The sequence below is a fragment of the Micromesistius poutassou genome (assembly GCF_964030765.1).
Source record: "Micromesistius poutassou genome assembly, contig: SCAFFOLD_3247, whole genome shotgun sequence".
Taxonomy (NCBI): Eukaryota; Metazoa; Chordata; class Actinopteri; order Gadiformes; family Gadidae; genus Micromesistius; species Micromesistius poutassou.
Genome location: NW_028177897.1, coordinates 1 through 25000, shown reverse-complemented (window position 1 = coordinate 25000; position 25000 = coordinate 1). Strand labels below are relative to the sequence as shown.

The following is a 25000-nucleotide window of genomic DNA, read 5'->3' as shown; positions in this document are numbered from 1 at the left end:
ACACACACACACACACACACACTTGCTCCAAAAGATGACTGCCTGCTGGGTAGCAGAGCAAAGTTTCCTGTGAGTGTGTGTTGAGAATCAGTCAGACTGGAGGAGTCCACATTCAGAAGGAGAAGCACACCCGCAGCACTCTGTAGTGGAGCCACAGAGCGGTCACAGACACAGGACCCGCTCTGGTTCCGTCTACTGCTGCAGCGACCTCATCTCTAGGGACCTCCGCTTGACACGAACCGTCTCTTCTTCCAGAGAGCGTGGCGGCAGAACACAAAGTCACAACAGAGACCAAACAAAGCGTGTGACACTGCAATCGAATCGTAGTATTAGTGCAAGTATTACTGCACTTAAACTACACTTAAACGTAAACAAAGATGCTGCTGGCCATCGCTAAGAGATAGATAGAGAGATACGGTCCTGAGATGCAGAGGCTCTGTTCGCACTAAGGCCGGGCGTGACTGGATGTGTGGGAGCCCATCAACAGTTTTCGTCGACGTGCGATGACTTGTGCTGCTGCACCCTGGACATGCGTGCATCATCGTGACCAATCAAAGCCTTTCCTCCTTTCCCCCACTGCACTGCGTCATTCGTTCATTCCGAGAGAGGGCACACAAAAGGAGGGAAACGAGAATCCAAATCAGGGAGCGTAGTTTCTGATTGGTGGATGGTGTTTAATCTACAGCAGAACTACTCCTGAGGTCATCAGCGCAGACGGCTCTTTACCGCCGCTCCATGACCTCACGCCACTTCGCTTTTTCCCACAGACCGGAACTATGTTCAGATCAGGAACCAAGATAATTCACTTGTTTTAGGTTCACTGATTCATAAGTGAAGTGAGTATTGTCACCCACGACTTGTTACACTATCTTAAACCATATGCCATGCATACATACCAACGTACCCAAGGAACCATCGCACCCCAGAACCTCACACACCCGCTGAACCTCACAAACCCTGTGTGAAATCTGGTTAGCTTGAAGCAATTTACATTTGGCTGAAATTCAAGGAGAAAAAAGTTCTCCGTTCTCAATGGAAACCGGCACAATTTAATTCCTCCTTTTCCTCCAACCTTCCTCCCCTTTTCCTTCCCTCCCTCCCTCCCTCCCTCCCTCTCTCCCTCCATTCATCCATTGCTCCGTCTCTCTATCTCCCCACTGTCCTGAGCAGAGTGGGCCAGTGGAGCATTTCCACCGCCTTGGCCAGGAGAACTTCCAAGCCGTCATGGACCTTCACACACACCCAGAAACACACACACACACACACACACACACACACACACACACTAATGGACATTGTTCCACTGGATTTCCAGATGCACACAGATGTGAAACTGACAAGCCCGGAAATATGTAAGCCATGGTCCTAAATGACGTAGAGACAAAAACAGACATTTTGAAAAGTTGAACAGAGGAAGGGCATGTCGCATCCTCCATGCACACAGATACAGAGAGGTGATGGATCCTGTGTTCATCACCACTGAGGTGACCCATATACAGTCTTTTCCGTTGCGGTCTAATTTGAATATTCATTTGTAAATACGTGTGTGTGTGTGTGTGTGTGTGTGTGTGTGTGGGTGTGTGTGTGTGTGTGGGTGTGTGTGGCTCCAGGGTCTTTATGTGATGTTCCTCCATGATCTATAATAAGGTTAATTATAGGTGCTGTTAAGGTGAGAGGTGTGTTCACAGAGTCTATGTATAGAGGCCTGTGCTTTGCATATAGCAGCCTTAGAACAATTAGTCTTCTGTCAGGGAAGGTTTGAGTTGCAGAGTAATGGACTGCAGAAGTCATCATTAATTATTAAATGAATTAACAAAAAGAAACACACCTTGTAGATAGATAGATAGACAGATTCCCCCAGAGGGGAAATTCCTCCATTACAGCCAGCCCAGCAGCAGTGGAGAACACAGAATAAGATACAATACAATAAAAATACATACTAAGTACGTACCAAATAAGTACTAATGAAAACAAAAATAGACGCTAAAGTAAATGCTAAAGCAAATGCTAAAGTAAAGACAAACAGAACAAACAGGGCAAACAAAACAGACGGTATGAACAATGTAAATGATAAAGTGTAAAGTGTACACCTGATCACTAAAGTATTTTACTAGTGCAGTGCCCTATTAAAACGTGCCCGTTAAAAAGTGTCTTCTTGGAACAGGCCGATCACTCTGCACCCCGCTGCCTTCTGGGAAGCTGCTCATCCAAACAACTTGAGACTGGAGACTGCCTACATCAGGTCCTCAGCAAGGACACCACTTACTGTGAAGACAGACACACTGCAAATTGTACTGTGTCATGTGTATGTGTGTGTCTGTGTGTATGCGTGTGAGTGTGTGTGTGTGTGTGTGTGAGTGTGTGTGTGTGTGAGAGTGTGTGTGTGTGTGTGTGAGTGTGTGTGTGTGTGTGAGTGTGTGTCTGTGTGTGTGTGTGTGTGTGTGCGTGTGAGTATATGTCTCGGTTTGTGTTATGTGTGCGTGCCTGCCTTTGTGCGTGTGTGGTTGTGTGCGGTTGTCTGCGTGTGTGCGTGCATGCAATTACATTACATACCTCATTGATGTGTGTGTGTGTGTGTGTGTGTGTGTGTGTGTGTGACCCTGATCCTCCAGTGCGTGGCTCTGTTTGGCATTAGTCGGGGTTGTGTTGTGTTCAGCTCCATTTCCACAGTGGAAGCGGGCTTCCTGGACAGGAGCTTTGGGAGTGGAAGTTCCCCCTCATGGAGCTACAGAGCAGCGAGGAGACGGGGGGGGCTGGGGGGAAAGAACAGGCAGGGGAAGAACTGAGTGGGAAGCTTGGGGGCAACGGTGGAAAGAGACGGGGGTGTTAATCAAATCAGTTGAGAGAGGGAAACAGAGTGCGAATAGGGAGGAAAGAGTAAGAAGAGAGAAACGATGGGGTAGACGTGGTTCATGAGGACGACAGCGCAGCCGTCCCCTTCTGTTGAACCGTGCATCACCAGACACTTTGCTGCGTTGTGCTACACAGTGCGATATTATGCTACGCTATACTATGCTGTTGTTATGTTATGTTATGTTATGTCTCACAAATCAGAAATTTGATTAACATTTGAACTCTGACGGCAGACGATCTCAAATCTGGGGGAATGGGATTCTCCCCATTTTATCCCTGCTTGGCAAACGCATCCTCCCCAGCACCGGTGAACAAAGCTTTTCCCGTAGCCAGTGGTAGGACGAGCTAAAACATCCTGTCCGGACGCCAACGTCCATAGACATTTTCAAAATCAAACCTGTGCATTAGACTAGCCACCGTAGGAACTTGTTCAAAACGTTTTATGAATCCTCCGTCTGGCACTCGCACTAAGTTGATCTTCTTGAGGAATAAACCCCCGATGAACCAGGAGACCCTGAACTCATTCTGCCCCTCAAAGTGCATTTAAAGCGTTGTCACATTTCTGGCTCCGAAATGATGCCATGCAATACAAGCACAATATTATTGGCCACAAAGCGATTGTAGCAAAACACAGCAGCAATTCTGGTCTCATCTCTGGAGAATAAGAAGCATTATTTTATTATTTTGAATTCCTACCGTGTACCGTCACTTACCAGCGCCGCTCAGTTATAAAATTAACATCTTAGTCATTTGCTGGCAACAACGCCGGGCCTCAAGTGTAGTTGTTTATCTCTCGTACACACACACACACACACACACACACACACACACACACACACACACACACACACACACACACACACACACAGCTCTCCAAACATTACACAACATCACTGACCAAACATTTAGATAGCCGAGGCCTCTCACTGTAGGAGAGTGAGTCAGTTGAATCACATCCGGTGAGTAAGTCCATTATCAGCCTGCATGGAGGGCTGGGGAGGACCCGCTCTCTGACAGAACACATTCACTGCTTCACAAAACCGCCACTAGTTTTACCCAATCCCACTCGTCAGATTTACTGGACTTAATCTAGTTGAATTGTATTCAAACACTTCATTTAAAATGATTTGTCAAGTCGTGGCAAGCTGGAGCATTGGCAACTAATGCAATACAGAAGATAATGGATGCAGGACAGAAGCAGTTGTGATGTGTTGGCGCATCTCACACACATCTCACACACATCATGCACACATGATGTACACACCTAGCAGTCAGGGTGAGAAGCCCCTTTGAATTTTGACTGTCAAATGTATCCAACAGGAGCAATGTGGAGTTCAGGGTGATTGTCGAATCAAGCATTGTTTTATAGAAATGCTTATTCATTTTGATAAATAATGATTTATTTCCCATGTTTCCTACCTTTACCTGCCTACAGTGATATTAATTCCAAGTATTGATATCTTATTCAGATTTGTTTTTACCTCATAAAAGCACTGAATGCACGTATTCGAAAAACAACAAGCCACTATATGAACTGCAGGCCACTAGACATCATAGAGACATCACAGGACTTATCCTGCCGGGCCAGGGGACCCTCCTTGCATGTGGCCATATCCCATTGATGCAAAAACGACTAGACTAGTGATATATGGGGACGGCATTAGCTCAGGAGGTAGCGCGGGTTGGCTGGTAACCACAAGGTTGCTGGTTCGATCCCCGGCTCCTCCTAGCTGAGTGTCGAGGTGCCAGACGCCTCACCCTGACTGCTCCTGACCAGCTGCCTGTCGCCCTGCGTGGTCGACTCCGCCGTCGGTGTGTGAATGTGTGCATGAATGGGTGAATGTCAGTCAACACTGTAAAGCGCTTTGGATAAAAGCGCTATATAAATGAGGACCATATACCATTTATATAGAGATACATATCTATATGCATATAGATATATGTGTGTGAACCACTCTGGAGTTGAGGTAAAATTTGGGACCCCAGGCTTGGCAATGTGCCAAGGCTCTCACTCTAGGGTAGAACAGCAATATGCTTCAGCCGGAAACCCCGTGTACTGTAGACGGAAAATCCCCCACCAGGAGGGACCCAACATAAAAATGCTTGGCTCATGTGCACAGCGAACCCGGCATTGAGTCATTCTAATGGGCCCGTCTTCGTCACAGCGTTGACGAGGACTACCCGTCAATTGAGTCCAATTATCACGCACCTAGAACAACCCACGCTGGGTTGTTCGCCCCTGTCAATCCATTACCACATTAACATTTTTGTACTAATCCTCCCACTCACACACATCCAGTCAACGCTTTCAGCTTCAGGGAGTGGCTAAGGCCGCATACCTGCTCCACAGGTACGCACAACTGCATGCATCAGCACACTCCTTTATTCACTCTCCCTCTACAAACGGGAATCTCGTAGGTGATCCTTTAGGGGAGTGTCCTCCAGCGACCACTTCTGGGAAGACAACAATTGCATCCGGGGGTGTGCTGGGGTTCTCGCTACAGCAGTTGCCCACGCACCATGCATTTCCCACTCTGAATGATTCCTATATCATTTGTATTTATGTGTTCTCTTGTTCGGATAATTGATGAGTGCTGGGTTTCGGTCGTGAGAAGAAGACCAACACTAAATGTCAGAATGTCGATGGGGTGAATCACAGGAGGGTCGTTGCCAACACGAGAAGGTCAGCTGTCAGGGAACTCAAGTCAGTGATCACAACGATGTCTTTGAATGTCACTGTCGCCGTTACAACTTCCAAACACCTGGAAACATTTTTTTAGATACATTTCATCAAGGATTAAGTGTAGGATCTCCCTCCGGGCCTACCTTAAGGCCAGATGTTCGTTGGAGTTCAACGCCCTTAGTTGTATGTACATGTATGCAAATTCTGCATAAAGCTATACATACTGTCAACGCTTCTGTGTGCATACATGCCAAAAAGAACCATCCAGGGACATCCAAACTCAACCTTGACCTTCGCCCCTCTGTACACCAACCGCCATACCAAACGTATGGATGCATTATATGACCCGTATCGACCTGTCATGTTATTTGGTCAATGCATTTCATTTAGACAATTGCTTATTTTCTGACTCATAGAGGTACATGTTTGCTCATATTACTGCAGACCTTAAACCATCACATTAATAGTCACTTGGTCAATTCCGTTTTTTGGCGAGTCATGTCATCCAACCTGAAGCAGTTGTTCACTTGCATGGGTCTGGCTGGCAACTTGTTCCTACAGTACCTACCTAAAGACATGAAACAACAGAATACTAACTCCTCTGGGATACCAGATAGAGTTTGACTTATAATTTGCATGTAATTTTGCCAGTATGTTTCAACCAATTGACCTAAATAGCTAAGGTGACCCCTGTGCAGCTTATTTCAAGTTCAAGTCAACAATATAAAAAATACAGTTGATAGGAATGTGTTTTGGTATGCTCACATGTATCCCACAGCAACAATAACAACACAACATAACAAGACAAAAAGAAAAGGCACATAAATAACAAGGAGTACAACACTTAACGTACATAAAAAACACACAATGCATGGTTCACAGAGAATTGCAGCAGTAAAGTACAGTAGTGCAATAAGTGCAAAGTGAGGTAGACCATAAAGTGCTTAGTGCGTGTTCAGGTGGCGTATAGCTTGTAGGTAGGTACTATCCCTAAAGCGTGAGGTTCTACTTGTGATGCTTCTGTACCTTGATGGTGAGAGTGTGAATAAGTGGTGTGCTGGATGAGAGGGGTCAGAGATGATGTTTCCAGCTTTCCTGGAAATTCTGGTGTCATAGTGTGAGGCTATGACACCTATTTTAGATACATATGTTGTCTAATGAAGACCTTTGTGGGAAATAGGTTCATTCTCCTGCTGTACTTTAGTAGATTTACATCAATTGCCTTCAGGATTTAGACGAGGGCACACAAAGACCACAATTAGAATTGCATGCATGTTATAATTGATTTATTTATTTATTAACTATCTAACTAACTATTAATTATCTTAAGCGTCTATTTTTGTTTTCATGAAAATGTTGTTGTATTTATTGTATTTTATATTGTGTTTTCCACTGCTGCTGGGCTGTTGTAACAAACAGATTTCTCCTCTGGGGATTAATAAAGTAGTTATCTGTCTATATATCTAATGTGTGATAAGGACAGAAACCTATCCTAATACATATTGTACAAGCTTCAATATGTGCACACACACACCCACCAACATCAACCCACACACACACACAAAGGTACTCCCACAGCCTGGGGCACCGACAAGAAATGACAAGTCCCTCTATAATAGATCTGAATGTGGCACAGCTCTTTTCAAGCATTCATTCACCAACCACGTTTACAACAAAAACAATGTATTGTGTTTTTGATCACTGCAACATGAACGCAGTTAGTATTGGACCTATTTCATCACAGATCAGGGTCTCAACTAAACTAAACTAAAACGACATTTGTGAGCATGTAATGTGTGTGTGTGTGTGTGTGTGTGTATGTGTGAGTGTGTTTGTGTGTATGGAGTAGTAGTTAAATATACTGCTAAATCACAAAGTATTACATGAACGGGGATAGCCCAAACACAACAATCTGCTCCTGCCTTCAAAATTAATATAATGCAGCTACTCATTTATGTACAGTATGTGTTCCTCATCTGTAAGTATGTGTGTGTGTGTGTGTGTGTGTGTGTGTGTGTGTGTGTGTGTGTGTGTGTGTGTGTGTGTGTGTGTGTGTGTGCGCGTGGGCGTGCGTGTGTGTGTGCGTGTGTGTGTGTGTGTGTGTGTGTGTGTGTGTGTGTGTGTGTGTCTCTCTCTCTCTGCTGTCTGTCTTGCTGAATGCACTGTGTGGTCAATTTGCAAATAACCCCTTAAAGAAATAAACAAACAGCTTAAAGAAACAGCAAAGTAAAATAAGGTATAGAAAATTTTAGAAAACGCAAACATGTGCCACAAATACACACCCAGATGTTTTCGATATTACTAAGATCTGAGTCACTCAATTAAATGCCAATACTAATGCCAAATAATAATTACACAGAAATCTGTGCAACAAAAGCACAAAGCTACACAGGGTGGCAAGATAGGCAGATATTAAACCTCAACCGTCTATTAAGTCCTGTCTGCCCTAAGGGCAAGTGCACAAACACAGTGTGAACACAGGCAAATACAAACATGCACAATCCAAGAACATGGGGCCTGAAAAAGGTGGTTTGAAAAGGTGTCAAACTAATTTTGAACTTGCTCCACTGGAATCATTGACATCTCAGTTGTTGTTTAGCAAATGCTACAGAAAGTGCTTGATTTGTATTTATTTACAGCTACACACTATTTGTCAGCAACATTTTTCTGCTGCTTCCGAAAATATTTTTTTCATGCACATGTTACATCCATGATTGATACAGTTATTTTGTCGTCTCCATATAGTGTGCAAAATGAAAAAATCACTCACATACTCCTAGTGGGCCATAACTCTACCGTTTAAACTATTTCCCTGTCCTTGTTCTGAAACTTTTGGTATTTTAGAATGATGGATTTCAGTTCCAACATCTAGCTCCTCATGCTCCTCTTTGCGTTCCAAATTCAACTCTAGCTGCAACATGAAGGTTATTTCTTCATATTACCATCTGACAGACAATCAACAGGCCATGTTATGTCACTAGGGATTTGAAACACCAATTTAAATGATGATATCGTTTGTAATCCATCTTAAATGCAATGCAAATCTGTACAGACCTTTGAGAATGGCTGCATGTTGAGACCTGCCTGCTGCAGACTAAATATATGAGGTGTGCAGCTAATGTTTCTTTGTGTTGGGTATTGGCATCTATGCATGCATTCAAGTTTGCACATTCTCAGGTGAGAATGCATGCTGACTGCTCCAGGAAACACGCCAACGCTAAGGCTTCCATGATTGGGAAAGACCCCTTTTGTCGTCTTGCTCGTCTTCGTCTTCTTGCCGTACAATACTTGGAACCTCGAAAAGCATTGTGCAATTTAGCCATCCAGAAAAGCAAGCACAATGAATCACGAGTGCAGTGCTGTTCACATGGTGCTTGGTTGTACAGCCCAGCTCACAGAATCCCACAATAAGAAACATACGAGGGCCCAGAACAGAACCGAACCCAAGCCCCAGATCCACATCCGGGGTCATGGTCCTTGACTTCTCTGCACTCCTGTCTTTGGGCACTGGTGTGATAAGGCGCTGATGGCTTGTATTACGGCTCTCGGGCACTCCCGGGGGGAATCCCCCTGCCGCGGTTCAATGTGTTTGTGTGCGTCCCCACAGAGAGGGAAGAATGAGAGCCATTGAGCACCCTGCCACCGCGCCAGCGACCCGCACTGCCTGCCCGCCACCCCCCCCCCACCCCTTCCGTCCTCCCGCGCACTCTGACGTACAGTCGGAGCAGATTTTGTGACACCAAGATAAAAGCCTGCCTCTGTTTCTCTCTTTCTCTCCTTTCCTCTTTCCCCTGTGTCACCAGAGCGCTGAGTGCTGGTGTCTTGGCCCAAGACATAGAGACTGCATTCAAACTGACACAATCACTTTTCACTTCTGCTTTGTGATAGCCAGAGTTCAGTGTGTTCCAGCCCAGCGTAGTATACCATCCCACCCAGCGAGGAGCTTTAGCGGCAGAGGCTGGTGCCCATGCTAGTATACTCCTGTTACAGTAAGCGACTCAGCAGGGGTCAGCTAGCAGCCAGGCACCCGTAAACCCTCTTCATGTCATGTCCCAAACTTCCCTTTGCTTTCCGTCTACCCCCGACCGACCTGCTTCACATTGAGGGCGTTGTTAAGGGTTTAGGAGTTTGAAAACCAATAGTTGACTCTCATCCTGTGGTTGTGTTTCATTAACAGGTCCCTGAAAGAACAGAACACATTGTAAGGACTCGATTACATTTGTTTTAGAAGTAACAAGTGTGTGTGTGTGTGTGTGTGTGTGTGTGTGTGTGTGTGTGTGTGTGTGTGTGTGTGTGTGTATAAGTGTGTTTGTGTGCTTGTGTGCGTGTTTTCGATGGCCGAACATGAACTAAGGTAATCACCTCACGTGTGCCTGATAAGTGGGTGGATGACCACGGTATCTAGTGCTATAAAAAGAACCAGGGTTATAATCCCTAATCACTTCCGTGGCTGGTTGGAATATGAGAACAGGCTAATCTGGATTTCCTCCAGAGAGACCCTTCCGTCAACATAGCTGTGATGTCATGGCACTGGGGCGCATGCCGCATGCTTCAACATCCTGGCTGAAGGCGTCAGGCGAGGGAGCTGACTCTGGTTGGAGTAAACAGTCAAAACGGTTCCCCTGGTAAAAATAAAGTAATGATGATCAACACAGGTTTTTGTGTTTTGCTTTCTAGAATCCCGTGAAATCGTGTCTACTGGTACTTTAAGGGAAATGTAAAACAAAAAAATACTACCACAAATGAACCGATCAGTGAGCTTTTTATAATTATGACATACATAACATGCATACATCAAAACACAGCCCAATTAATTCATGGTTTATTTTTTTCTTTGTTTTTTGGTTATTGGGGCTTTTAATGTGGGCAATTGTCGTCTGCCATCCATTTGTAAACTTTGGTATATTTATTTTCCGAAGCGCGGTATGTCGTACACACGTCGACTCGATGGTGCGTGGTACTGCGCGCCCACTCACACGGCAGCAGGCTTTCTGGGGCGACCTACCGAGGGATTCCCCTAGGCATCCCCCTTCGGAGGTGGCGCACGGCCGTGTGTAGCTAGGCACATTTCCTCGTTGCGCAAGTGGAACAAAATAAAAAAGGTTGATTCCTATCAGTAGGGTGAGGATCAGAATGTAATGTTAGCCTGCATGTGAGTATTGAAATCATGTTTTGGACGCCAAATAATTCATACATGGTCATTACGCGGCTACATGGATATATATATTTTTAAAAAAAATGCAAAGCGTTATTATAAACAATTGAAGCCGTGACCATTACAAACCTGCTTTGTTGTAATCGAAGAACAATTTTCGATTCTGCAGTCAAATAAATCATGTTTTCTTTATTTTCATGTTGTTCAGTGTACCGTCTGTGTGGCCTGTGTGCGCTCAAATATATAAGTTCAACTCTCTCCCCTAATAATCGACAATAGAAACAAAACAACTTCAAACAGTGACAACTTATGCGATAGCTGTTGATGTGCCTGCTCAATATCAACCATTTGCTTTCTCGTTCGTTTCACTTCTCTATTCCAAATGAAAACGGGGACACGCTTTACGCTAAAAATACCTGTCTACGACTATATTTGGCTTGGCTAGATCACAATCACATCTCTAGAATAGTTGGGCCCGCCCCAGAATGAACGGGTACTCTCTCTCAATCTCTCTCTGTCTCTCTCTCTCTCACTCCGCCTCTTCTCCCACTACTAAATTTAGTACAGACGGTCTGCGTCATCACACTCTAGGTGCGTCAAGGCTTGGCCCCGCCTCCGAGACTTGGTCATTGGTCACACTTAGAACGTGGCCAACAAAATACGCGTCTCGTGATTGGTTGTTTTTGGTTCACTTTCCTCAGTGGCTCCAGAGACCTGTTTAATTTTGAGCTTGCCGAGCACGCTTTGAGCTTGGCTTGTATTTGCTCTGTAACCGTTTTTTTTTGTGCATTCTCAATTTTGAGAAGCTTTTTTAATACTTTGTGGCTTATTCCTCATTCGGACAGAAAACTTTATATATTTGTAAACCATAAAATAGGTATATATTAAGGCCCTATGTAAAATATGAAAGCAATTATATCCGAGAATTCAAATTCCGATTCAACGTGTTATATTTGCTGTGAAATTGACTCAAGTTATAGTTAGTTAGTTCTCAATATATTCAAAAATATATAAAAGGAATTGTGATAATACAACTCACACGTATCCTATTGTTTAAGAATTCATTCAAAGTTATATTCCTAATTCCATCTACTTCTCCCTAATTAACGGTGGAATCATCGAATCGACTATTCAGAGTTAATCAACCGTTAGTTAGGGAGGTCATTACAGAATATGTCTTTAGTTGAAGCTTTCGTCCAAAGCGACTTACTGCAATAAGTAATATAATAACTATAATAATTAATAATCATTAAACAATAAAGATTCAACCTAAAAGAAAGTGCCAGAATCATTCGAGCGCTGTGCGTTGACACATCTGTCCTGGTCACATTTTTTATTTTTATGAACCCGCCGGCCTGTCGGTTCTCAGTAGCCTCATGTCCGACAAACATAAGCGCCTCCGTGGTCTCTTGCTCACCCGGTTCCATTCTCTCTCGCTCCGGCTCGTGTGTCTCTTCTACTGTACGGCGGTGAGGGAGGACCGCCGTGACGTCACCTCTCCCATGGCGTCACATTGACGTCGCGCATACCAACAGCAGTGCGAGGAGGCACCCTCTCATAAATGCTTTCTCCCTCAGACGGCGCACATAAACAAACGTTGCGTTACAACTTAACATTCGCAACATCACAGACGCGACGCAGGCTGCTGCTCGTACGGGGATCTGTTATTCCGCACGTTACTTTAGACGAGTAGGGAGAGAACGAGAGGAAAAAGAAAACTTTTTTTTTTGCGGCTGATTCTTGTTACTTGCCGATATTATTTTTATTTTTATTTTTTACTTTTTTTGAGATTTCTCGATACAAACAGGATATTTTTATACTAAGTTAATACCACATGTAAAGACGGAACCGCCACAGCAAACCAGTAAGTACAGCGAGATATGACATGATGGGAATGAATGAATTTCTATTGCATCTTATGAAGGCGCCTTCTGAGATGATCTCAAAACATACCTAGCGTCTCAAGTCTCATTATGATTTATGTCATCGGAACTCTAGGCTCTTTTAAACAACTTCACCTCTTCGAGTCCGCGGGTCTCTTCGTAAGTTGCGCGTGTAACCTGTTGATCCGCGCGCTCCGCTCGGCCGGTGCTGCTCGCGGTGCACCGGGACGACGGGCGCAGAGATGGAGAAGAATCTCTATTTAATTTGCTCTAGGAAGGTATCATATTCTCGTTGGTTGTCATGGAAATGGGATGCCTGTTACTCACACAATGAATAGTGTGGTCAGACACTCCTGGTCCGAGTCGCCGGTAGCCTAGATTCTAGTCCAGAGTGTGAGCGAATGATCCGACGTTTGATTTTGCTCAATCGAGTCCGTTAGTGCTCAGTAGTGATTCAGCTCAGTGTTCGCCTGTAGGCGTCTTGTTTTTACCATAAACACGGTCGTTACGCGTGTGTGGGAGAGAAAGTTTAACTTCGTCTGTCTCATCATGTCTTCAAAACAAAAGTACGAACTTATTCTTAATCCGCGTAAGATGGGCCAGTGTGTCTGGTCTGCGTTCAAGTGTGCGGGACGATGCAAGGTGACCAGGTTTGTTTTCCAATCAGCGCCGAGCGGCCACCCCCACACGTCGACCACACTCTGCGGAGCTTCTCCTCCATTCATTCAACCTTTCACTTTTGTCAATTATTTCGACTAAATGGTATATTGCCCACACACATTTCCCCGCACGTTCGTGTTTTCCAAAATGTAGGCCTACCCATAAACACGTCCACATATCGCCTTTTATTGGTGGAGCGTTCCTTTCTTTCTTTCTTTCTCTCTTTTTAGTTTCCTCTCTTTACTGAGATAAACTTCGCCTTCCCCAACAAACACAGATAGCCTACACCACAAAGACACACACACTTCGGCCTGAGGAGGGGTGGTTTACTGTAGCGGTGGGTTCCCTCTGCTCCTCTGATTCCCATCACATCTCCCTGTGTGCGCTGGGAGCCTCGCGCGGGGGTCCCGGGGCTGCACAGCCCCGCGTGCTTCAGAGCCCCTCTTCGTTCTCCTGGTTACGGCCCAGTCCGCACTGGTCAGCTGGTTACGGCCCAGTCCGCACTGGTCAGCTGGTTACGGCCCAGTCCGCACTGGTCAGCTGGTTACGGCCCAGTCCGCACTGGTCAGCTGGACAACTAGGCCGGTGGCAACATGTATCGAACCTAAACGCAGACACAAATTATGTTAACTTAATTAATACATCGATTGCTTGCGTTGGTGTGTTAAAGTTATACGACTTTTACATTGTTATGATAAGATTTCCTATCCCTTTAAAATCAAGTGCTTCAACCTCGTGTGGTGTCAGTGACATTCTTAAAGGTGTGGATTTACACCGGGTGGTACAGGTGCTTGTATGTTGGTTAAACGTCTCGATGTGGTTTCATTGTGAACAATATTCAAACAGAGTGATCAGGTTGAGAAGTTTGGACAAGTATTTCCAGGCACTGTGTGTGTGTGTGTGTGTGTGTGTGTGTGTGTGTGTGTGTGTGTGTGTGTGTGTGTGTGTGTGTGTGCGCGCGCGCGCGCGTGTGCGTGTGCGTGTATATGTGTGTGGTAGGGGGCGGGCGGTCGGACGGGCGTGCGCGTGTGTGTGAGTGTGTGTGGCAGAGAGGGGGCGCTCGGAGCTTTGAAATCCTGTCCGCGCGCCGCTCTGCTCTCATATCAGAGGAGCGCGCGCCGCTACAGTTGTCTGCCGGTTTCGGTCCGACTTAATATCTGGAGTTCACCTCCTCCTGCGCTGGATGAACTCGCCCGACCAGCCGAACGCGACCACAATACGAGGCAAGGGACCCCGTGGATATGGAGTCAACGAACAAGTTGTCAGTCCTGCAGAAGGATTTTTTATTGATTAGATTGAAAGTTTAGCCGGCGGATTGGAGACGACGGTAGCCCACTCAGTTGTCGTTCTTGTCAACTGTCAATTGGATTTGAATCGAGCAAACAACAAACAAAAATGTGCTTAGTAAAATCTAAAATTAAAGTGAGGTTAGGCGCACGCTGTGAAGTGGTGAGAACATAGAAGCCTAAAGCGATGTTGTAGGAATTGTTAAAGTCCGACAGAATGCTCCTGGTGTTTCTATCGCTCATCCCGGTCATTGATGTCATTGATGTTTCGACTGAACTATCCCGTATTGCCCATCGCCCCTGCTGTGCGTCCCGAGTCATATTAACCACGTGTCTTCTCCTCAGAGCCCGGTTCGGAAGAGCGCGCGACGCCGAGCTCCGAGCACCAGCGTCTGGACCCCTCTCTCCTCCTGACGCCTCTCGTGCTGCCTCACCCCGGCCGGAGCCGCGCCACCCCTCCACCACCTCGGACCCCCAGCACCATTCAGCGCGACGCTCTCTCACCAGGTAGGCCTCGGGTCTGTCTCCCGCTGATCTCTCCGGTATCTCCGCCTGCTTCGTGCAGTCTGCTGCAGGGTTGAAGCAAGGAGTGTTTAAGTGAGAGTTATTTATGTTTTGCTTTGGTTCTTTTCTTTTTCTAAATTGTGGTTACAACATAATTTGACCTTTTGTAATTGTGCTTCGGTGAACGATTACATATTTGTATTACCTGTCAAAGGTTGCAACAAACAACCATTACTAAATTGAGTAAAAGCACCGTTCTGCTGGTAGATGAGGAGAAGGTTTGAGGACGGGTTTAACAGGCCTATATGTGCGCCCGAGCGGGGATCTGCTGGTTTTTGCGTGAAGTGTACGTGCGTGAATATTATTTTATATTCGGATAAAATGAGACTCGTAACAAGAATAAAACTCAAAGAAGAAGACAACAGCAATGAAACAATTTTCTCGATCTCATCTCGAAAATAGAAATAATAAAATATTGTAAAAAATAAGTCAAAGTGCATTTTAAATACTTCGTTGATCGACTTAAGGCTGCTCGGCGGCCACTAGATTTTAGGTTCGGCCTTTTAACCTTACATTTTATTCATAGTTCCGGTGTGCCTAAGTGTAAAGCTTTCATGTGATAATGAACGATCTGTCCTTAACCCTAAATAAGCCAAACATGGTCATGTCCGTTATCCGTCATTTGTTATGATGCGCTCGTCCGGGGAGGATGTCTACGCGTGATCCTACGCGTGGTCACGGTCCGCTCATGGTGTGAGAGTCAATTTAATTCAGCCCACATGTTTCGCAATTCATTGATAAAACAAATATGCACCGATGACCAGAGTGTGTTGTTGTATTCATGTTTTTTGCACTTCATGTTTTTATTTGTTAGATCTATGGCATTCTGACAATGAACAAGCGCGCTCAGTTATTGGAACAGCTGCAGTTTGTCCAGTTGAAATGCACACCTCGAGGTTAGACACTTCTCACTCCGCCTCACTCACACACCGCACCACCTCCGTCTCACTCTCACGCCGCAACACCTCCGTCTCACTCTCTTGCTTGGGTTGTCTGTCCTCTCGTATGCGCATACACTTAGACACGTGCGCAAACACGTAGACACGTGCGCATACACGCTCGCTCAATCCTCTCTCTCACACATCCCCCCCCCCCCCCCACCAACACACACACACACACACACACACACACACACACACACACACACACACACACACACACCAATGCACACACACACACACACACACACACCAATGCACACACACACACACACACACACACACACACACACACACACACACACACACACACACACACACACACACACACACGTGCACAATCATCCTAAAGCACCAGAACTCAGATTCCGTTAGTGATGGAAAAGAGATGTCCGTATAGAGAGGGCGCGCTTGAGCTTGCAGGCATCTTATTGATTGCGAAAAAGAAAAAAATGAATTGGAGCACCCCCCCCCCCCTCCATCCATAGAGAGTAGGCCTTATTATTCTTACAACGACAAGAGTAGATATAGATTTCAAAATGTGTGTTGATTGACTTGATTGTGTTGATTGTGTGTGTGTGTGTGTGTGTGTGTGTGTGTGTGTGTGTGTGTGTGTGTGTGTGTGTGTGTGCGTGTGCGCGTGTGCGTGTGCGTTTTCATGCGTGTGCATGCGTGTGCGAGTGTGTGTGTGCGTGTGCGTGTGCGTGTGTGTGCGTGTGTGTGTGAGCTTTAGGGTGCGTTATTGTGAGTGGGCGTGACGCTTGGAGTAGTAAAGTGTTAGTCAGCTTGTGATTTATGGACTTTGTTTTCTTTCCGTCTTATTTCACAACCTTCTAACTACTTTTGATTATTCCACAAGCGCCGCGTGTACGGATACTTTCCATAAACAATTCCATAAAAATAAAAATATATATGAAGGTGGATAGAATCGGATGAATACGGTGCTATTATACCTAGTGCGCTGTATCGGAGAACAGACATTCGAAGAAACGCACGATCCGACTATTGACACAACAAACGATCTCCACCCGAGGCCGGGTCCCTCTTATGTCACCCTGCGGTTGTTTAGTTGCTAAAGTTATCGGAAACCAGCAACGTCGACGAAGTGCGTCCTAGAGTGTTTTCTTTCCACGTGGGCTGACACAGACTCGGTCATTTGTAGAACAAAAATACAACAATGACGTGATCAGCACGTATGCCTTGACTCACGTGCTCCCACTCGCCCACCTGGAGTTCCAGACGCCAGCGAACGAACGCACGAGTTTCCTACAAGTTGAAGATGTCAGATCTGACTCCACTCTGAACCCGGGTCCGCTGGCAGCGACAACCGTCAGGTCGACCTTAACAATACTTAGGCTTTGGTGATATTTAAGAAAAAAAATAAAAAAAGAATTTAAAAAGATAGGTAAAAAATTGCGTCAGTGTTACAAAAATTGTAATGATTATAATTCTGAATTATTATAATTCTGCATTATAATTTATAATATCATTATTGATAGGATGACTATTATTGTTATCATTAATATTAACATAAAACAAAAACAAAATATATAGATATTCATATTATAATTATTCATATTATTGTAGCATTATTTGAAGCATATAAAGGGTGTGGTAAGTGTTTGATAGAAACGGGGAGAGGAGTGGAGTCAGGGGAGGGGCTGCTCCGTGGATTAATACGTCCTCTATTTGAAAAGATAAATATGATAAATATGATAAATATGACGCGTGGGGTGTCGGGCCGATGAGGCAGAGCTCGCCATCGGGCGTCAATGAGAGAGGCGCTCTGTTGACAGTTCCCTGCTCAAGAACCATGAGCAAACAACGCTGGCTCTGGGTGCGTTGGCACTCATTACTGATTATACACACACACACACACACACACACACACACACACACACACACCTACACACACCTACGCACACACACTCCTCACTACACACAAACAAGCAGAGGGATACGTATGCAGGTGGCCTGTATTACGCAACTGGTGTGATAAGGCGCACTATAAAGTGACCTACAGGGTTACCCACTCCACACATGTGCTGTACGTATTATACTGGCAGAGGAAATCACAGCAGCGTGGTGTACGGGGTTGGGCTATGTATGGGGGATGTGTGACTTGTGATATCATTTAGCCGTCAAGTAGCATAATAGTAAATGCACACGTACACAAACATGCATGCACGAATGCACACACACACACACACACGCACACACATACACACAAACGTACATGCACGAATGCACGGACACACAACCACACACGCGCACACACACACACACACACGCCATGCTTAAAGCAGTGAGCACAGATTGCTGATGGTACAATGAAGTGGGGTCTGGATTTAGTTTGCTTTGCCTGCTGCTTTCTTTGATCAACCGCTGAGGTTTTATTTAGCATAACGTGCACAAATGCCAAGAGATGTAGTGCAAAACTCTTTGTTGACTCACTCAACGCACATTGTGACCGTAGCTGAGAAGACAGTTCTAATACAGCTGTGTTGTCTTTGGTATCGTCGCTGTGTGCATGTGCATTTCTTTTAAGGACAATAGCTGGCCAAAGGTGTTGATTTGTGTTCTGTGTTCGACTAAAATCTCTGCCTTTAAATGGCTGCTTAACTTAAATGCTTAGCTGAAATGTATTATTTTCCCAAAATAATTTATTTGAGCTATCTACTAACAATCATCAGTTGATCTATGGATAACCTGTATTTACATTGTGTGTGTGTGTGTGTGTGTGTGTGTGTGTGTGTGTGTGTGTGTGTGTGTGTGTGTGTGTGTGTGTGTGCGTGCGCGTGCGCAAGCATGTGTTGTCTGCATGCATGTCCTGTGTGCACCGCTGAAGCTCCGGTGCCGAGGCTCCTCTCACTCATGGCTCTGCTCTGTCTCCAGACATGCCCTGTGTGCAGGCCCAGTACGGGCCTCTGCCCCCCGGCTCAGCCTACTCTGGCCAGACCTTCGGCTACCAGGGCGACAGCTACGGCTCTGACCTCATGACGCCCGACTACACCAAGCTGGACCTGGGCGGAGGGGGGATCTCCGCCGCCGCCGCCACCACCTCCCTGCCCAGCTTCAACGTCTTTGTGGAGGGCAGCTACGAGCCCAAGTCGTCCTGCCTCTACCAGATGCCCGTGCACCGGCCCACCATCAAGAAGGAGGAGGAGAGCTACCCCACCGCCCCGCCACTGGAGGCCATGTCCTCCTCCTCCATGTACTTCAAACAGTCCCCCCCTTCCACCCCCACCACGCCCTCCCTGCCCCACCAGCAAGGCTCCTCCTTCCTGTGGGACGACGGCCCCCACTCGCTGGCCCCGCCGTCCCACTCCCACGCCATGGGCTCCGGCCTGGACTCGGCCAACGTCAAATCCCCCCGCTTCCCCCACTACTACCAGCACTCGCCGCCCCACAGCGGCGGCGGCGGCTACGAGAACCTGGGCGGAGTGGGGCTGGTCCGCACGTCGTCCTCCTCGTCCTCCTCGTCCTCCTCGCTGCCCCACTCCCACGGCCCGGCGCTGGAGCAGCACATGTACCAGCTGCACCGCGGCGGCGGCGGCGGTGGCGGCGGGGGCAGCCTGGCCTTCCGCTCCCTGGCCCTGGGGCCCTGTGCCCCCTTGCTGGGGGACAGTCTGCCCTCGCCGCCCTCCCGGGGCCCGACGGGGGAGGGCACCTGCGCCGTGTGCGGAGACAACGCCGCCTGCCAGCACTACGGCGTGCGCACCTGCGAGGGCTGCAAGGGCTTCTTCAAGGTAAAGGCCTTTTCTTTGTGTCCAGAGCCCACTGTCCTCACTCGCGCTCGTTTTAAACGTGTCGCCGAGCTCGACTCCCTGCCACCACGTCAACAACATGTGGCAGAGTGCAGGGTGGCGCCGAGTCCTCCCTGACAACACTTTTTCCGGGAATGCCTTCTGAACTGACCACAATGTCTTTTAGCAATAGTTATTCCACTCTCTGGTCTATTCCTAACACTTATCTCTTCCACGTTACAACAGCCGGTCCCACACGTCCTCAATATTCAACATTACCACAAGCCACACAGACTCGTTTTTTTCCCCCTTTGCAAGTCATACAATTTTAGTATTTTTAAATATGTGCTTTTTGAAAGACACATGCCGTTTAGTGCTTTAGTGCCATAATAGTTAAAATTGCGTAATTAAATTAATATTCAGTGATCAGAGTTGATAGTTTTTTGGTAAAGCACTAACACATATTTTCCGTTGGCTAGTGAAGCATTTGTATTCTGTAGTGTGAGGTAAACGGAGAGTAAGGGTGCGGGGAAGAGAGTGCACACCGAGAGCTAATTGAATAATGCCTCTGGTTGGTCCAAATGAATTATCCTCTTTTCAATTAGTTTCACAATTTGTTTTTATTTAGTAATTAATGAAAGCGTCTGGTGGCAGCAGGCCGGAGGGTGTGTGCTTGCATCCGCACGGCCTGTCAAAACACACTACGTCTCCACACACACGTTCATACACACACATTACAATACACACGCAGTGACGCAGACACTGGCAACACACACACGCTCGCACAAACATGAATGCATACCCACGCACAATATTCATACATTCAAAATCACACAAACACAAACACACGCAAACACACACAAACACACGTGTACACACACACACACACACACACACACACACACAGCTATACATATGGTGATTCTGAAGCAGAAACCTTTACAGATTTATTTTTTTTAATTATCTGGGCCCATCAGCTGTATTATGCAACATTGAGCACATGTACGTTTCTGATTTTTATGTTGAATATTCATTAAGACAGTTAACCCTAACCTTTATGATAGGCTGATTAATATGATATTAATCCATTTACATTCCAAAACTCAAATTTCACACTGAATTAATTGTTAATTTTTTTTAATAATCCCTTTATTAGAAATAAAAATTAGAATATTTACTTTGCACTCAATATGTGTATAGTGGTCTAATATTATTTTATTGAAATAAGAAAGATAATACTATCAATAGCAAAATAGTGGCAATCCAACACATGTTTTTGGGTCCCCATGTTTTAAGAGAATATTTAACATAATTTAACATACATTTAAAAACACCTTCACAGAAGAACACACACGCACACACACTAAATTTATAATATATATAATGTAATAATATGGTGGAGTACTGAGGAACACAAATTGGAATGAGAAAAAAAGATAAATATATAATTTGGTAAATTGCCTCAGTACTTTTAATTAGAGATGGACAGCAGTCATATAGGGAGTCTCTTCGATGAAAGCATAAGTAAGTGTGTGTGTGTGTGTGTGTGTGTGTGTGTGTGTGTGTGTGTGTCAGAGGGGCCATGCAAGATATGGAAAGGGAGAGTAAGATAGATAGAGAGAGAGAGAGAGAGAGAGAGAGAGAGAGAGAGAGAGCTAGAGAGAGAGCAAGAAAGAGAGCTAGAGAGAGAGCAAGAAAGAGAGAGCATGAGAGCGCGAGGGAGAGAGAGAGAGAGAGAGAGGGGGGAGAGTGGTGGCAGTCTGATTACCCCTGATTAGGGAGCCAGAGAGGAGGAGGGGGGGGGGGGGTTGGGGGGGTGGAGGTCCCTGGAGGCGTTTAATTTAAGCCAGGGCTATTAGCACATGTTTCATGTCATGAAGCTGCCTCGGCATGCCTCTACCCTGCACAGAGGACACCCCCGGCACACACACTCCACTGGACGGGAACGCCCATTATGTTTCCATCTAAATATCAGTCCTTAAAATAAAAAAAGATTCCCATGGATTTTTTTATTCAAGTGATGAACACATCCAGCTCCATAGCCATCCATCTCTCCATGTCTCTTGTACTCTCTCACTTTGAACGACACACACACACACACACACACACACACACACACACACACGCACTCAAACACTCAACCAGACCTAAGTAGGTTTGTCTATGTGGAACTGTACTGACCTGCAGCTCTGATAAGAATATTGAAATCATCTGATCACTTTGTGTGTGTGTGTGTGTGTGTGTGTGTGTGTGTGTGTGTGGCAGTGTGTGTGTGTGTGTGTGTGTGTGTGTGTGTGTGTGTGTGTGTGTGTGTGTGTGTGTGTGTGTGTGGCAGTGTGTGTGTGTGTGTGTGTGTGTGTGTGTGTGTGTGTGTGTGTGTGTGTGTGGCAGTGTGTTTATGTGTGTGTGTGTGTGTGTGTGTAAGTCTTTGCGTAGTCCATTGATGAGTATCGGAGACTAGTGAGTTAGGCAGCATTAGGTTTAAATGCCGAGTGTCTCTGTTGAGACGCCAGTCGTGGTCTGTGCTCCCTATTAGAACACACACACACACACACACACACACACACACACACACACACACACACACACACACACAGCACAGCAGAGAGCAAGGGAGAGAGGCATGCTGACGTTTTCTAATCTTTGCTAAATTTATCCAAACTTGCTCATCAGTTAGATCTGTGGGCCGCTCGGCGAGGGGAAGAATTTAACTCTTAACCATCACAGGGGGGTCAGCTGCGGTTTTCAATTTGGAGAGAGGTCTAAATCCACCAAAAAGCTGTATTTATTAAACCTGACTTTGGAGAGCAGTTGAGTAAAATGTAGCACAAAGAAAATGTAAATAAATTAAATGATAGCCAAGTCCCAAAGCAGCCTATCAGTCTCCGCGTATTAGCAGTCCGTCTCACTCTATGTAAACAAATCAATTTCTCAGAGCTGTCACCAGAGCCTTTAGGTAATTGAGAGCTGTGTTTATCTTAAGTGCAACACAGTTTTGCCGTTTAAATTTATATTGGCCCGAGACAGCAAAGTGCATTACTCGGGAGACTGCTTTTCTTGCATGATGTTTTGTCCGAACTGTCAATAAAGTACACGTTTGACTTTAAGCAGGTTAGCGTTAGTAATAACCACGACAAACTTATCCTCGTGCACACGGGTCACTGACCGTTTAAGAGATGAGAGGAAGACGTTCGCAGCAATCAAGGATGCCATAGCAACGCCTCACATCCAGCGCTGGACCCCATTACGCGCCACTTCCGCCCTCGCGCCGGAGCATATGGAATAATGGGTGTTCTCTGGTCTCCCGGGGCGACGGCCATGTGCGGCGCGAGGCAGGGCTTCTAATTGGACTTATTTGTTTGGATGTGTTTTAGAGGCGACACGTTCTATTGCCTTACTTTATTTAATAAACGAAGTCAATAGTTCAACGGTCCGTTGAGCTTCCGAAACTATTTAGAAAATATTTAGCAAAGCATGCCGTATAATTATGCTTTTCTTTTCCTTTCGTTTTTTTTACAAAGTTTTTCTGTAACAATAAGCCAGATTCGTGGCATTCTTCCACGTGGACAGATGTCCATTCGGTTCCTACAAAGCCACAGCCCTGTTAGTATTGTCTTCTTCCTCCGTGGTGGGGGCGTCTCGCGCGCCACGTGCCACGTTTTAATTGTAATAAGGTCAGTAATAATCGCGCCATCCAGCCGAGGAGAAAACAGCTCCCGCGGGGCCCATTGAGAGGCGCAGTGCGCGAGGTCCCGGGGGTCCCGCCGGCTGACCCGCGAGCTTCACCAACAATCCCATCATCCGCTCTGCGGCCGTCGTCCCTGGTCTCGTGGGACCGGCTTCTATGCCCGCCACATTCGTGTCCCCATTGTCAGTTCCGGTGCTAATAAAATTGTCCCTCCTGCAGGCGAGGCATGTTGGGAAATTAATTTTATCTAATTATACTGATGTCACCGTCGCCTTTCACTGCGTAATTAAAGTCTGACCTGCGAGCTTCAGCTCTCACTCAATGTGGTGAAAACATAAATTGAATTAAAACAAGTTTGGAGCTGATGTTGACTTTGCATTTGTTCGATTTCTCCAGCGAACAGTCCAGAAAAACGCCAAGTACGTCTGTCTGGCCAGTAAGAACTGTCCGGTGGACAAGAGGAGGCGGAACCGCTGCCAGTACTGCCGCTTCCAGAAGTGCCTGAGCGTCGGCATGGTCAAGGAAGGTGAGTGGGTTCACCGAGACACCTGTGGGCTACACAAAGAGCACGAAAAGAAAACTATTTTCGTTTACGTGTCACTGACCTGGGGATAATCAGCTATTGAGATTGTTGAACCTCTAATTCACACAGATATGCTCTGGTCTCCTCCCAGCCAATAATAGTAAAAAGCTCAGGACGATCTCTCCACTGGGATCAATAAAGACCACAATTGTGTGGGAAATCAGTCCCCGGTCATTCCTATCAGCTACGTTGTTAGCAATAATAAGGCAGTCGGTAGGGTGTAATAAATTGAGATTTCCGACACTCTCGGATCATCAATTTGTCACATAAATAAGTGATTTACAGCTGTCCTTCGACTCGGTTTGTTGTCACATGGGATTTCCCAATGAAAAGACTGCAGAAGCAGAAGCATTGCATTGTGCTCAATTGATATTCTATGGACCACAGCTTTTCCTTTGCATTGTGGGCATATTTGAAGGCACTTTATATAGTTGCAGGGAAATTTGACTAAATAGGGTTTCAGAAGTCAAGTATCTTAACTAAACTCAGTAGTATGTCCCTGGTACCTGACCCTGCAGTTACTGCAGACTGTTCTATTTACTATTTTTATAGTGGTCAATAGTAGAAGGGAAGACACACACACACACACACACACACACACACACACACACACACACACACACACACACACACACACACACACACACACACACACACACACACACACACACAAAGGCTGAGTGAGTATTGACTTAATGTATGTACCTCCTCCGACTGTAAGTTCCAGTGCCATCTGCTGGCTGGTGGCACAATGAACGAATTGAAGAATAGTATTTTTAAACGATCAGTTCTCGATAGAGCGAGATATATGTCTTTGTCCCTCTGTTGGAGAAAAAGAGTTGTGGGCAAAACAACTAATGAAAATCAATATTTAACAGGAGGCCTGGCGTGTACATTCTTGTAAAAACTGTCTGTCTCTGGTCGCTAGGAAAACAAACACTTCTTTATTGTCTTTTCTCGT

The 25000-nt window shown here is 45.9% G+C and overlaps 1 protein-coding gene across 2 annotated transcripts; it reads left to right on the top strand.

Annotated features, from left to right (window-relative positions):
- The first annotated feature begins 12324 nt into the window (after positions 1 to 12324).
- Positions 12325 to 24533, top strand: LOC311374958 (nuclear receptor subfamily 4 group A member 3-like). 2 transcript variants are annotated; one of them, XM_084490683.1, is made up of 5 exons: positions 12325 to 12555; positions 14866 to 15027; positions 15899 to 15980; positions 18918 to 19771; positions 23853 to 24533. In XM_084490683.1, exons 3-5 carry the CDS (start codon positions 15917 to 15919, stop codon positions 24069 to 24071), a joined length of 1137 nt encoding a protein of 378 aa, XP_084346809.1. In that variant the 5' UTR covers positions 12325 to 12555; positions 14866 to 15027; positions 15899 to 15916; the 3' UTR covers positions 24072 to 24533. The 2 variants fall into 2 exon arrangements, with proteins under 2 accessions (XP_084346809.1, XP_084346810.1); XM_084490684.1 differs by lacking the exon at positions 15899 to 15980.
- Positions 24534 to 25000: the final 467 nt, after the last annotated feature.

Excerpts from the sequence above, each read along its gene's own strand:
- LOC311374958 (XM_084490683.1), top strand. The coding sequence starts at position 15,917 with ATGAACAAGCGCGCTCAGTTATTGGAACAGCTGCAGTTTGTCCAGTTG. Across the intron at positions 15,981-18,917 it reads GTTGAAATGCACACCTCGAG|ACATGCCCTGTGTGCAGGCC; the intron begins GTTAGACACTTC and ends CTCTGTCTCCAG. Across the intron at positions 19,772-23,852 it reads GCTGCAAGGGCTTCTTCAAG|CGAACAGTCCAGAAAAACGC; the intron begins GTAAAGGCCTTT and ends CGATTTCTCCAG.